At 30.7% G+C, this 13,836-nt stretch overlaps 1 protein-coding gene across 1 annotated transcript; it reads right to left on the minus strand.

Annotated features, from left to right (window-relative positions):
* Positions 1-3,461: 3,461 nt before the first annotated feature.
* On the minus strand, positions 3,462-13,380 carry LOC113373917. The gene is made up of 6 exons (XM_026614184.1): positions 13,250-13,380; positions 11,058-11,166; positions 9,523-9,645; positions 7,813-8,053; positions 5,202-5,365; positions 3,462-3,578 (listed from the first exon to the last, which is right to left on the minus strand). Exons 1-6 carry the CDS (start codon positions 13,378-13,380, stop codon positions 3,462-3,464), a joined length of 885 nt encoding a protein of 294 aa, XP_026469969.1.
* Between the last annotated feature and the right edge of the window lie 456 nt (positions 13,381-13,836).

Consider the following 13,836-nt stretch of genomic DNA (forward strand, 5'->3'; position numbering starts at 1 on the left):
AAATTTTCAAATTAACATTAGATCACTATATTCAAAGAAGCTGCAATTGGAAGCCTATATGAAAGCCAATCAAATTGATATTGTAATTTTGTCTGAAACATGGATGAAAGAGGAATTTAAGTATGATATATCCGGATACTCATTAATACATACCAATAGAGACGATGGATTCGGAGGTGTAGCTTTATATATTTGCCGTAGACTATGTTCCGAAACTGTAAACACCGAGATATATAGCAACACAAAATTCAAGTTTGTGGGGCCAAAATCATAATCAATAATGGTACTGTGTTTAATATTTTTGCAATTTACTGTGCTCCAGGACACAGAACAAATCTTACTTATTGGACTTCATTATTCGGAAACATTTCGCCGCCTTTTCTAATTGCGGGTGACTTTAATGTGCATCATACGAGTTTTGGTAGCATTCATAATAATCATGATGGAAATTTTTTAAGCGAAGCCATTAACTCAGAGGGTTTATGTGTTTCTGAATGACGGATCGCCTACGTTATTGAGGAGACATGACAGAAATCCTTCTGCGGTAGATTTATCTATATGCAATCCATCTGTGATGCTCAGTGCGGAATGGCACGTCACAGATGAAACTTTGGGATCGGACCACCTTGGTATATCAATTCGGATTGGAGTGAGTAAAGTAAATATGAATAACAGTAATATTAGAAACAGACATATTTGGAAGATCAAAGAAGCTGACTGGAAGAAATATGAGCAAGTGACAGATAAGTTATTGTCAGAATTGATATTTGATAAAGATCCATCGGCTATGTACGGTAAGTTTGTTCAATGCATAAATCAGGCGGCTTTGTTAGCAATTCCCATGTCAAGACCTTACTTAGGCAAAAAAGATAGATATTTGTCAACGCCTTGGTGGGATGAAGAGTGTGAGAAATTTAATAAGAAGAAGTTAGAAGCTATTAGAAAATACAAGAGATCTCCAGTTTTGGCTAATTACATCGAATATAAAAGAATTTTAGCGAAATGTCGTATAACGTTCAAACAGAAAAAACGGGACAAATGGATTGAATTTTGTAATTCTTTTACAAGATCAACTTCATCTAAATACATTTGGGACAAGGTGAAAGCTTTGAAAAATAGAGTTGTGCATAAAAATCCTTTTCCGATAGATGAATCATATAAGTTCCTTAACAATATTACCCCGGCCTCAGCAACAAATGAGGTAATTATACCAAGCGTACAAGAAATGGATGTACTGGAAGGTCCTTTCGCAATGCAGGAGCTTCTTTTGGCACTAAAAACAAATTCGAACACTACACCGGGTGCGGACAATATTCATTATCCAATGTTGAATAAATTATCCAGTTTTGGCAAGAATATGTTACTACGGGTTCTTAACCAAGTTTGGACCACCGAAACAGCTATTCACGAGTGGAAAAATATAATTACAATTCCAATTCTTAAACCAGGTAAAGATCCTTCAAGAGCAGAATCATATCGTCCTATATCATTGTCTTCATGTATAGCAAAACATTCGAACGACTGATCAAAAGAAGATTGGAATGGTGGGGCGGAAAGCAACAAGATATTCCCGAGTTACATGCTAGGATTTCGTAATAATCGGGGTACAATTGACGTTATCACATCCTTAGTGTATGAAATTAAAATTAATTTAGCAAAAAATAATCTCCTGATGACTGCAAACGTGGACTTAGTTAATGCATATAACTGCGTTCAAATACCTATATTAATGAAGATTCTGTCTGATATCAAGATGCCAAGAAGATTTATTCTTCATATACACCATCTAATATCAGACCGCAGAATCAATCTTAGGTGTAACAATTTACAATTTGGACCACGTAAAATGAAAGAAGGACTACCTCAAGGATCCGTTCTTAGTCCGCTATTATTCAATCTATATACCTGCAAGTTACAAACCGAGCTAGATCTGGAAGTCAAAATTATGCAGTATGCAGACGATATTATACTTCTACATAAGGCTCATACTTTGAATGAGGCTATTGATAAAATGAATATAACAATGCAACTCTTCCATAACTGGTGCACATCGTTAGGGTTTGTTTTGTCAGAAAATAAAAGTACAATAAGCCTCTTTACAAGACATAGGAAGTCTATAATTCCAGACTATATCAGCATAAGCAATTATGTTCTGAAGGTGGAACCTACAATTAGATGCCTCGGGCTACTTATTGATGACAAATTAAAGTGGAAACCACACATTGATTATCTAGTCTCTAAATGTGAAGAAGCACTGAATATTCTCAGGTTTCTTAATCACATAAATTATGGTGCTGATATCAAGATTTCTCTTAGAATATATAAGCAATTAATACTATCAAAGTTGGATTATGGTAGTTTCATATATGGCGACGCATCCAAAAGTGTACTTAGCAAACTGGACATAATTCAAAACAAAGCTTTGAGGTCTTGTTTGGGGGTCATGCGTTCCACGCCTATCAATGCGTTACATGTTGGAGCTAACATATATCCTTTACACCTGAGAAGGAGGTTATTGGCTTCAAACTTTATCATAGATAGAATGAAATTTAACAACGTAGTATTAAAGAATGTGAATCAGATCAATAATGAACTGAACAGCCCATACTGGAGAAATAGGAAGAGGCCTATACTAATAACTGCGTATCGTGAAGTGGTAGAAAAATGTAATCTCTTACAAACTTGGACTGCAACCTCAAGATTTCATTTCAAATACGATGTTACTTCTTCTAATCTGAAAAATATAATTCAAATCGACTTCGCCAATGCGCACTATAGCGGAGATACCAATAAATGTAGGATGGAGGTCGAAGGAAGTATACATGAAACATTTGAAGACTATGATAGATTTTATACAGATGGTTCGAAGAATTCAGATGGTGTTGGTGCGTGTTTTTACCATCAGGGGACAAATTCCTTCACAAATATAAACTAGATAAAGATGCGTCGATATATACAGCGGAAATGTATGCTATTAATAGGTGCGTAAAGTATATTGATGAACATAATGTGAAGAAATCGGTAATAATCAGCGATAGCAGGTCTGCTCTTGAGGGCATGTTGTCGTTGGGAAAGGACCCGTCATTATTAACGATAGATACTCTAAATGACATACATGCGATATTATCAAAAATTGGGAGTTACGCATTGTATGGGTAAGAAGTCATATTGGGATAGCTGGCAACGAAGCGGCGGATAACGGCGCCAAAGATGCAATAAATACAGGGACTGTTGCTGCGGATGGAATATCTTATAGAGACATAAAAAGATTTAACAGAGCAAACATACGGAACATTTGGCAATTGGATTTTCAGTTATCTATTAGAATTAAAGGTAAATTTTATGGTATGATACAAGGAAAAATTCCAGTCAAACCATGGTATGACGGATTTAAGGAGTGTCGGCCGTTTTACGCAACATTGTGTAGATTAAGACTAAATCATTCTTACGCTCCGTTCTGCCTAAGCAGAATTGGGATCGATATCGATCCTAGTTGCTACTGCTTGGGCGAAGCGACTAGGGCGGATGCAGAGCACATCATCATGGAGTGTAAACGTTGGGAAAAGGGCAGACAAAAACTATGGGAGGAAATAATTAAACAAAAAATCTCCCTTCCAATTAATTTTATAACAGTGATGACAGATACAAGATTATATGGAGCTCTTTATATTTACATCAAATGTAATAATATAAAATTATAAATGCAATATACATAAAACAATGATATATATGTAAGAGATAGTGTAGATATTATGTAATTTAGTATATGGCTAATGTACCAGTTTATAAAGCCAATAAAATAAAAAAAAAAAAAAAAAAAAAACTGCCCCTCTTCTGTAAGATTCTATCTCGAATTTGAATCCGACATAAAATAAAAAGTTACAAAAAATATGTTGTTGGTCACTTAAACATCGTATAAAATGATCTAATACAATATATTGTTAATTAATTTTAGAAATAATATTTATATTAAATGAATAAAGAATACAATTAATTACGCTTAGTTATTATTGCCATTAAACAATATAAATGTGCTATAAATACAAGACAAATAAAAACGCAATAAATCCTCAATTAACAGCATCAAGTAACTAAATCACGAAATAGAACTTTTTTAACTACTGAAAATAACATTCATGAATATGATATAGTAAAAAACCAGTTGGGTGTATGGCATCATGCCTTAAGGAAAATTGCTGGAACTTCCCGTACCGTAACGAAATGTTCGAGGCATACTGAATGTTTTGAAATAGATTATTAATATTGTAACATTGTCCAATATTTATAAGAATTTTATAAACTGAATTGCAAAGTTGAAATTATTTGTTCAAAGTATATTAGAACTTTAGTCAGAATTAAAAATAAAATTTGAATTATTTTCGGTATACAAAAAAATTTTTTTTTGAAAAAAAAAATTGAAAGAAAAAGTTGAAACAAAAATTTTTTTTTCCAAAATCAATTATTTTGTTGAGACAATCATAAAGTTCTTTGAATCATTTAAATCGGATGCTTAGTTCTCCCAAAAACTGTAATTTTTGCACATTTAGCTTCGTATCTTCGAAATGGCTGGGCCTGCCTTTGCCAAAATTTGATAAACACTTTTCGCAATCATTACTAATTGAATGTTTTTTAGAACATTCAAATCGCTCCGTTCTCTCAAAAACTCGATTTCTATTTTCTGCACTCTTTGCTCTTTATCTCCGTAACTGCTGGACCTGCCTTTGCCAAAAACTAATCAGCTCAACTCCCTATCAATAGGAATCGAATGTTTTATGAACCATTCAAATTGATTGATCCGTGCGCCCGAAAACGTGACTGGAAATTTGTATCCATACTTACATACATACGCACACACACATCCATTTTTTCTGACGTATGCCAAAATGTTTAGAAACCTTCAAAACGTCGAGAAATGTAAAAATTTTCAATTTCGATTTTCGGACCATTCCAATAACTTACCCTACGGGAAGTTAATGATATTGAAAATTATACTGATAATATAATAATTGAAATTACAATTAAAACAAAATACGATGTATAACATGATAAACCTGAATGACATTTATATCTGAAACTATTAGTTTATTATTGAGCAATATTGACAGTGATATCAAATAAAATTAACTAATAATAGCGAAGTAAAAAAATAGAAACTATATAATATTTCTAATAAAAATTCTTCAAATTATCGATTAACTCACCTGTGCTTGACAACATTCCTCGCAATCTGGACAACTGGAGTCCTGAGAATCCTGCACGTTCGCCGCGTGCATGACTAGTAAATCCGTATGGCTTAGTGACGAACCAGAATCGCTGACACATTCATCTTCCGAAGTTCTTTCTTCGTCTGTATTTTGATTCGTTACTGTTGAAAAGGTAAATATTTTTCAATTCTCATAGTGAATAAATCCGATTTCCTATCCACTAATAAAAATATACTCCATTTACGTTTATTGAATTTACAAAAGTTGATAAAATCTGTTTAAAAAAATATTGGTCAAAATATACATTTTGTTTATGAAAAATATGGTGAGGATGTTTATAATTTTGCCGGAAGGAAATATTATTGATAATTCTGTATTTAGGCTACATTTAAAAATGTGTAAAACAAAAAAAACAAAATTGATTGATTATTCAAATTAAACATAAATATTTGATTTATGTATATTTATTATAAAATCTATGATTAAGCGTAAATATTTATCAATGAAAAATATATTGAGATGATTTAGCATTATGGTTAGGCAAAATGAAATTAAACTAGTGGGGTGTATGGCATCGTGCCTCAAGGCAAATTGCTGGAACCTCCCGTACCGTAACGAAATGTTAGAAGAATACTAAATGTTATCAAATAGATTATTATTAATATTGTAACATTGTCTAATATTTATAAGAATTATATAAACTGAATTGCAAAGGTGAAATTATTTGTTTAAAGTATATTAGAACTATAGTCAGAATTAAAAATAAAATCTGAATTATTTTCGATATACAATTTTTTTTTTTTTTGAAAAAAAAAATCAATTATTTTGTTAAGACAAGCAGAAAGTTCTTTGAATCATTTAAATCGGACGCTTAGTTTTCTCAAAAACTGCCATTTTTTACACATTTAGCTCCATATCCTCGAAATGGCTGGGTCTGCCTTTGCCAAAAACTAATAAACACTTCTCCCAATCATTACTAATTGAATGGTTTTTAAGATCATTCAAATCGGATGCTCCGTTCTCTCAAAAACTCGATTTCTATTTCCTGCACTTTTTGCTCTTTTTTCCGTAACTGCTGAACCTGCCTTTGCCAAAAACTAATCTCCCTATAAATAGGAATCGAATGTTTTTTAAAACCATTCAAATCGGTTGATCCGCGCGCCCGAAAACGTGACTGGAAAATTGTATCCATACTTACATACTTTACACACACTCATCCATTTTTTCTGAGGTATGCCAAAATGTTCAGAAACCTTCAAAACGTCGAGAAATGCAAAAATTTTCAATTTCGATTTTTGGACGATTACAATAACTTACCCTATGGGAAGTTAAAAAGCAATAATGATATTGCGTATTAATTTCTGGTCATTAATTTATATTGTACATAAGACGTAAGTAACATTTTGCTTAAGGAAAGTTACAAACTTGAGAATAAGAATGAGAACTTTGATATTGAGCTATTTTTTTTCTTGTGGCGATAGAATGTTGAAATTATAACACAGCACATTGTTCCACTCTTTATAGTTAACACACTTTTTGCAGGCCTATAATATTTTAGGATGTTAGTTAAATTTTATTTTCAATAATTAATAACAAATACACAAACCAGAACCGAGAAACTAATCAGCACTGATATTTTTAGAAATTCTTTTCAATTTTAAAATTCGGTTCATGTTTCGCAAAACTAATTAACGCGAGCCCCTAATAAATTTCTTAAAAAAGCGTTCAAAGTTTGGAAATCGGTTCAGTTTTGTTTTTTCGAAAAATCTTCAATGATGTTGCAAATTTTGGCGCACACACACAATTTTTCTAAATTTCTCAAGAAATTCGAAATTATTTGAGACGCCGAGAAAACATGAAATTAGCAAGTCGGATTTCGGTGAAAGCATGAACTTCTCCTTCGGCAATTAATCCTTTCCACTCGCATGCCGCCGCACAGGCGGCAAAACGCATATAAATCTCCGCAATTCGCGAGAAGAAAGGGTTAAAAAATAAATGAGGCTAAATATTAATAGATTATCTTATTCATAAAGATTTTCCTAAAACCCTTAATAATATTTTGCGTGCTTCAATCATCATGACGATCAATCATCATTAACATCCCATTTATAATGATGGAACAATATTGTAAATGAAAAACCACTTTGCCATTCTAGTTTATAGAGACTTGTGTTATAATACGCAAAAATGGTGAGATACATCTTGAAAAATAGTCAGATAAATTGTGAATATGTACAATGTACAACCTAGATGGTAGTAACATTTAGAAAAAGACATTATGTTTTATATAATTGTATTGAACTATTAATGATAAATTCAATAAAAATTTGTCCGTTTTGTAACAAATTACATTAATATTCAACACATATGCTATTAAAACATGTAAAATGCAACCCTTCAATTTCCAAAGCTGGTCATTTTCTAATACACCAACTTTCCACATTGGCCTAACAACGTATTGTTTTCTTATTATATGGTCAAAATCTTAATTAAAATTGATGTTGACAAAGTTTGCCTTTTTTTAAAATATAAATGTTATTAACATTTTCTACTATCGTATAAAAATGTGTCAATCATTATTATTATAAATCTAAACCACGACACATACCTAATTTATTTTTCCTACGAAGATGCGGGCTGTCATATTTGTCAATATCGCACTGACTCAAAGACTTCCTCATCCGACGTGCACGAAGTGAACCAAAGTGCGGTCTAAGGGGCGTACTTGGTCCCTGAAATTTCCTACTAGCACCCCACTGGAGTAACCTTTGACCACCACTGCTTGAGCTGCTAATATCAGAATGAGCTCGTCGTACGTTGGGATGACGATTTCCTTTAGTGAGTTCAATCTGGAAGATAAAGTAAACTTTGAGAATATTGTTATGACAGATTTATGAGATGGATACAAAACAATAGTAAAGATTAAGTTTTTCAAACTCCTATGATCTTTCTGTAGATGACCTTGTTAAAAATGCCAGTGGAATCCGCCACATTTTTTATATATTAAACCCACGTATGCATTTTAAGTACTTATCTATACATTTCATTCCTGGCAAAAACAAGAGAATTTTTTGATTTATGGAACAATTTTACACAAGGCCAATAAAATCGATCTAAAAATAATTTTCGAAACTAGTTGGCATTGGTATTTTGCCTTGAGGCAAGTTACATGAACTTCCTGATATGTGTAAATAATCGACATCACTAAAATATGAATTAATTTATATGTGATTGAAAGCACTCCGAGACGATTTATTACACAAATTGAACACGAACGATCACGTTAATTCGGAGTATTTTCTAAAAGAAAATTTTCAAAAATCAACAATTTTTGTAATTAAACCAGTTTCCGTAGGAATTAGTGGTTTCCGGATGGTTTAGTATGTTCATTAAGATCAAGTACTCTATCGCTATACTAAGTAAATCGCCTAATTCTAATTTTAACAAACATCAAAAAGACTACTCATTTTCTCAAACTTTGATCAATTTCTAAATTAAACTGCTTATCGTAAGACCGTAATATTTCAGTAAGTTCTATAAGATCATGATATATATCTCAAAAAAAAGTTCCATGAAAATCAGCTTAATTTTTTTTTTGCAACAGTTAATTACAAGAAAACGGCACGGTAGATTTTCACCTAAAACTATTCAGTATCATTCCCAACAAATATCTTTCGAACAGTTTTTGATTTTTTAAAATCGGTTCGGTAGTATAAGCTTAAATGTGGACGAAAAGTTTAACACTTCTTTCCAAATTACAAAGAAACGGCTTGGCAGATCACCGCACAAAACTGACAAACAATAGTCCTCATTGAGATACATCAAGTGGCTTTTAAATTTATAAAATCGGTTCAGGCGTTTTTGAGAAAACGTCGATGAAAGGTCTAATTTTGACAAATGCCAAAAAAAACGATATTAATTTTTGCAAATTTTGAAGAATTTTTAAAACTAAACGTCTTGTCGGAGGGCCGTAATATTTTAGTATGATCTATAAGACTATGGTATCTACCGGCAAAAAAAAATCATAAAAATGTCGAAAATTTTTTAATATCATAAGAAAACACTTTATTACAAGAAAACGGCCCGGCCGATCTTTACCAAAAACTAATCAGCACGATGAAAACATAAACTTCTCCTTCGGGAAGTTAATATGGCTTGCACAAATTGTTTGCAATAAAAAATAATAGGCAACTTACAATTCAGACTAATATTTATTCAGTTAATTTATTCTAATAATAATATAAAAATAGGTCAGATCAATGCAAATATTCATTCATTTATAAAGTTAAAATTATTTTAGAATAATCATTCTCTTTACCTTTAATCTCTCGAAAAGAGCCCTTGTCGTATCCGAATTTGTTCTGACATTGCCAGAATCTGTCAAACTATCTGGCGCACAGCCTTCATCACAGCTATCGACTCCCACAGAACAACTTCCGAGCTAAAATATTTCAGAAAAACATTATATTAAGCCGTCATAAAAATATATTCATACATTATTTCGAATTCAATCAAACATGCATGACGCAGTTCCCTACACAAAGTTTGCGAAACTAATTTTAAAGTGCTGACGAACGTTATTTTCTGTATAAAGGTTTAAGAGTGAACCTGTGTTTTATACATAGGCACTATATATAAAATATAACATTCATCAATAAAACAATAAAAAATTAAGAATAATCTAAGGTTATGTACTATTCAATTATTGCAGGATGCATAGTTACCATTTCTCAGAGTCCTGTCTGGAGATGCAAGTCCTGGATAAGTATTAGTAGTTAATTTAAAATGTTACGGTCTCACGTTTTTCATACCTTATACAAAACAATATTATATACTAAGCTATTAAACTTAAAATATATTTATTGCATTTATGCTGCTACAAAATTCGGGCGCAGCTCCAAGTTTTGTCAGGGAAATACATTTTGTACCACCACACAAAGAATTTACATAGTCAAAATATAAAGTTTAATATATTTCTTATGGTTTATATGGGCATTACAAAAATTCTGCCAAATATTTAAATGCCAATGGTAGAAGAAAACCAATATATGCAATAAAATGAGTCTCAAATTTTCGTAGTGCAATGTATTACATGCATTAAATATATAATAATAATCGTTCTAAAAATCAGAATTGAGTAATTTAAATATATTTTTGAATACAGTTATGGAAATAAGAATTATGAAGTTTGTATTTCTAATAAGCATAAAATTAAGAGATATCAGGGCAAGGATTGCAAGCGCCAAGGCGGCATTTACCAGGAACAGAAACCTACTGACGAGCAGACTGAGTCTTCATTTGCGGAAGAGACTAAAAAGTGTTATGTCTGCAGCTCTGTATGTATCAGAGGCATGGAGTCTCAAAAGGCCAATAAAAACTATCAGGATGGTTTTGAAATGTAGTGCTAGAGAAGAAGGAAGAACATAAAGTGAACAGATAAGGTAACAAACGAAGAAAACTGAGAAAATAGACGAAGAAAAACTCTACAGAGCACGTTCAGTAAAAGGAAAGAAAATTAAATTGGACCAATTTTGCCAATAAAGTGCCTTCTACATGAGGTCATCTAAGGTAAAACAGAATAATTAAAAGGATTGGTAAGAAGAAGAATGCAGATGTTTGGTGACTTATGCGAGAAGAGAAGATATAGAGAACTGAAAGCCAAAGGAGAAATATGAACAGGAAAATATGCACATAAAAAATCATAAAAAGTAATCAATGGTTACAGAATGGTAATGAGAATAAGAAACAAGGGAAGGAAGGAAAATCGTTGATTTGTGGTTCTCTCATGTCATGGACCTGCCTCCGGTCAGACTACTATTTATTATTTTAAATATAAATTGATAAAATATTTACTTCGCTTGGTTCGATTTGAATTCCACTGTCACCACTATTGCACTTGGCGCTTCGTTGAGCTTTTGTCTTCTTCCTCTCTTTACTGGCTCGCCAAACCAAAGGACCAAATCTAAAAAATAATAAAATAAATAATATATATAAATTACATTATTTCAATCCTTTGAAGTAAATAATATAATTATAATACTCAAAATTCATTGCCACATTCGATTGATATAGTTATATAGCTGCCACAACTTTGCAAAGCTACAAATCAAAATTTATGTTGAATTTAATAAAAACCAACTTGACATAAATGTTAAAGATTCACATTAATTAATAAATCGTTGTTAAGTTATTCGCCCTCTTCGTTTGGGCATTAACAATTAACTGGTCATCGCTTATCATTCTGACTCTATAAAAGGAAAAGATTTTCTACCTCTTTTATTCTTCTTTTTTATTCGTTCGATTCTCAAATATTATTGTCTTGTAGATATAGAATTTAAATTGAAAATATTATTCCAATTTCCAATCAGACAAAAGCATATCCGATTAAAAATATTTTCATTAAACGAATGTATTTTTAGATATAATTCAATCGCCACAGAACTCGAAAACAAATAGACCGATTTAATTCAAAACAATTTGGTATGTTTTTGTCTTTGCTCGTGATAATCTCTATGTCAGTCTCTTTGACATATGCAATTTGGTAAAAGAAAAAAATATAGTTTGCCAGGACTTTTGGCAAAAAAATTTTTTGTTTGATACATTAAGTTTCCTTGATATTCTTATTTAATAATGATACCATGTGCATATTTTTCTGAAAATATCGTGGCGATTACCGTGTTAAATAACTATCATCAAATACGATTATGAATTGCTTTGAAAATTATGAAAACAATGAAAACCTGACCCGTTTTTTAATAAACTTTTGATCCTTTATTTTTATTACTTATAAATAATTTATATCAAAATGTAGCAATTCAGCTTAATAAATCGACACCATTTGCTGTTTTTAATTTCAGTTGTCTAATTGTTCAATAGTTCATTAGCTTAGCTCAAAATAGTTCAATTAAAGATTATAAATTATTATAGGTTAGCTCATAATAGTTCAATTAAAGTTATTTTTCATTATAATAAACTCTTGTAGTAAATATATGGAAATTTTGAGAATATATTATGTTCGGGAAATAGATTTATCCCTATACGCATCCTATCTACATCAAATTATGCTGATTTTTTTGAGTAAAATAGATATATGTCTATATTTTATGTTCTGTACGATTTTGGTACCGTAAGAAATATACACATATCAATTTTCAAAGAAGTTCAATATATAATAGATGGGTCTATAGATTTATATTTGAAAAATATTAGATCGATATTATTTTAGTTTAGAGGGAAATAAAAAATTACATGGGGATAAAGGGACTTTGTAATGATATTATCAATGTTAAAGATTATAAATTATTATAGCAATAATTAAAGATTATAAATCATTATAGCATATCTCATAATAGTTCAATTAAAGTTATTTTTCATTATAATAGATCCTTGTAGCAAATATATGAAAATTTTGCGATTATATTATCTTTGGTAAATAGATTTGTCCCTATACGCATCCTATCTACATCAAATCATGCTGACTTTTTTGAGGAAAATAGATTTATGTCTATATTTTATGTTCTGTACGACTTTGGTCTGTAAGAAATATACGTTTTATAGAGAAATATAACCTATATCAATTTAAAAAAAAGATTAATATAGATTTGTCTATAGATTTATATTTTACAAGAAAAATTTTAGAACTATTTTATATTTATTTTTATATTTTATATTTTTTATATTTAGTTCACAAGAAAATAAAAAATTACATGGGAATAAAAGAAATTTGTAATGATAGTATGCATTGAAAATTAAAAAAATATAAATGAAAATAACTTAAAGGATATCATTATTATACGCTACTGTGTTAATTAGTATCGATCATATATCTTTTGATCAATGTTACCCACAAATTATTTGCTGTACCAATGTCATGTCAAATCATACCAATGCCATGTCAAAATACCTTCATATTATATTTTATGATAAACATTCAATTATTTCTGCAAGAAAATTCAGTCTTAAATTTATTTCTTTAAAACATAAATCTTCCATTCCAAGCAAATATTTTATTTACCTTGGGCGAATCTATTACATAAGGTGCTCACCTGTATCGTTCTAGCGTATCAGAGCGCTTATTTCCGATGCTTTCCGATGGGCTAGGAGGCATAAATCCAGCCTCTCCTTCCGATTTCTTATTGAATCTCAACGAAAAAGTTTTTCTGAACTTCTGCAGCATACTTTCTGTTATTTACAGAAAAATATATATTAAATAGATTTTCCATACATAAATATTGCTTCAAAATAGATATTGGAATACTTTTATTTGACATCGATTAGGATGTAAGATACATGATTTTTACTCGTTAGATACCAAACATAAATATTTTACTTTTATGGACTTTTATAGATTTTTTAAAGACATTTAGCACTCGGCCATTCCTGAAAATAAAGCTGTAGACTCATATTAAGACGGATTTGACCCTAATTACTTTATAAATGTATAATAATGTTTCTTAAAAAAATTAAATATTGAATAATTAATGATTCCAATTTCCAAAAGTAAAATAGAATATCCAATTCTCGTGTTGAAACTTTTAAAACAATGTTTGAATGATATGTATTATTACAGTGTATAGTTTCTTAATTTAGAATTAAAATAATATAATTCCATTTACTTTAAATAAATTACTTA

The sequence above is a fragment of the Ctenocephalides felis genome, unplaced genomic scaffold (genome assembly GCF_003426905.1).
Source record: "Ctenocephalides felis isolate EL2017-DRISC unplaced genomic scaffold, ASM342690v1 CF-g0.4_SCAFFOLD_01604, whole genome shotgun sequence".
Classification (NCBI taxonomy): Eukaryota; Metazoa; Arthropoda; class Insecta; order Siphonaptera; family Pulicidae; genus Ctenocephalides; species Ctenocephalides felis.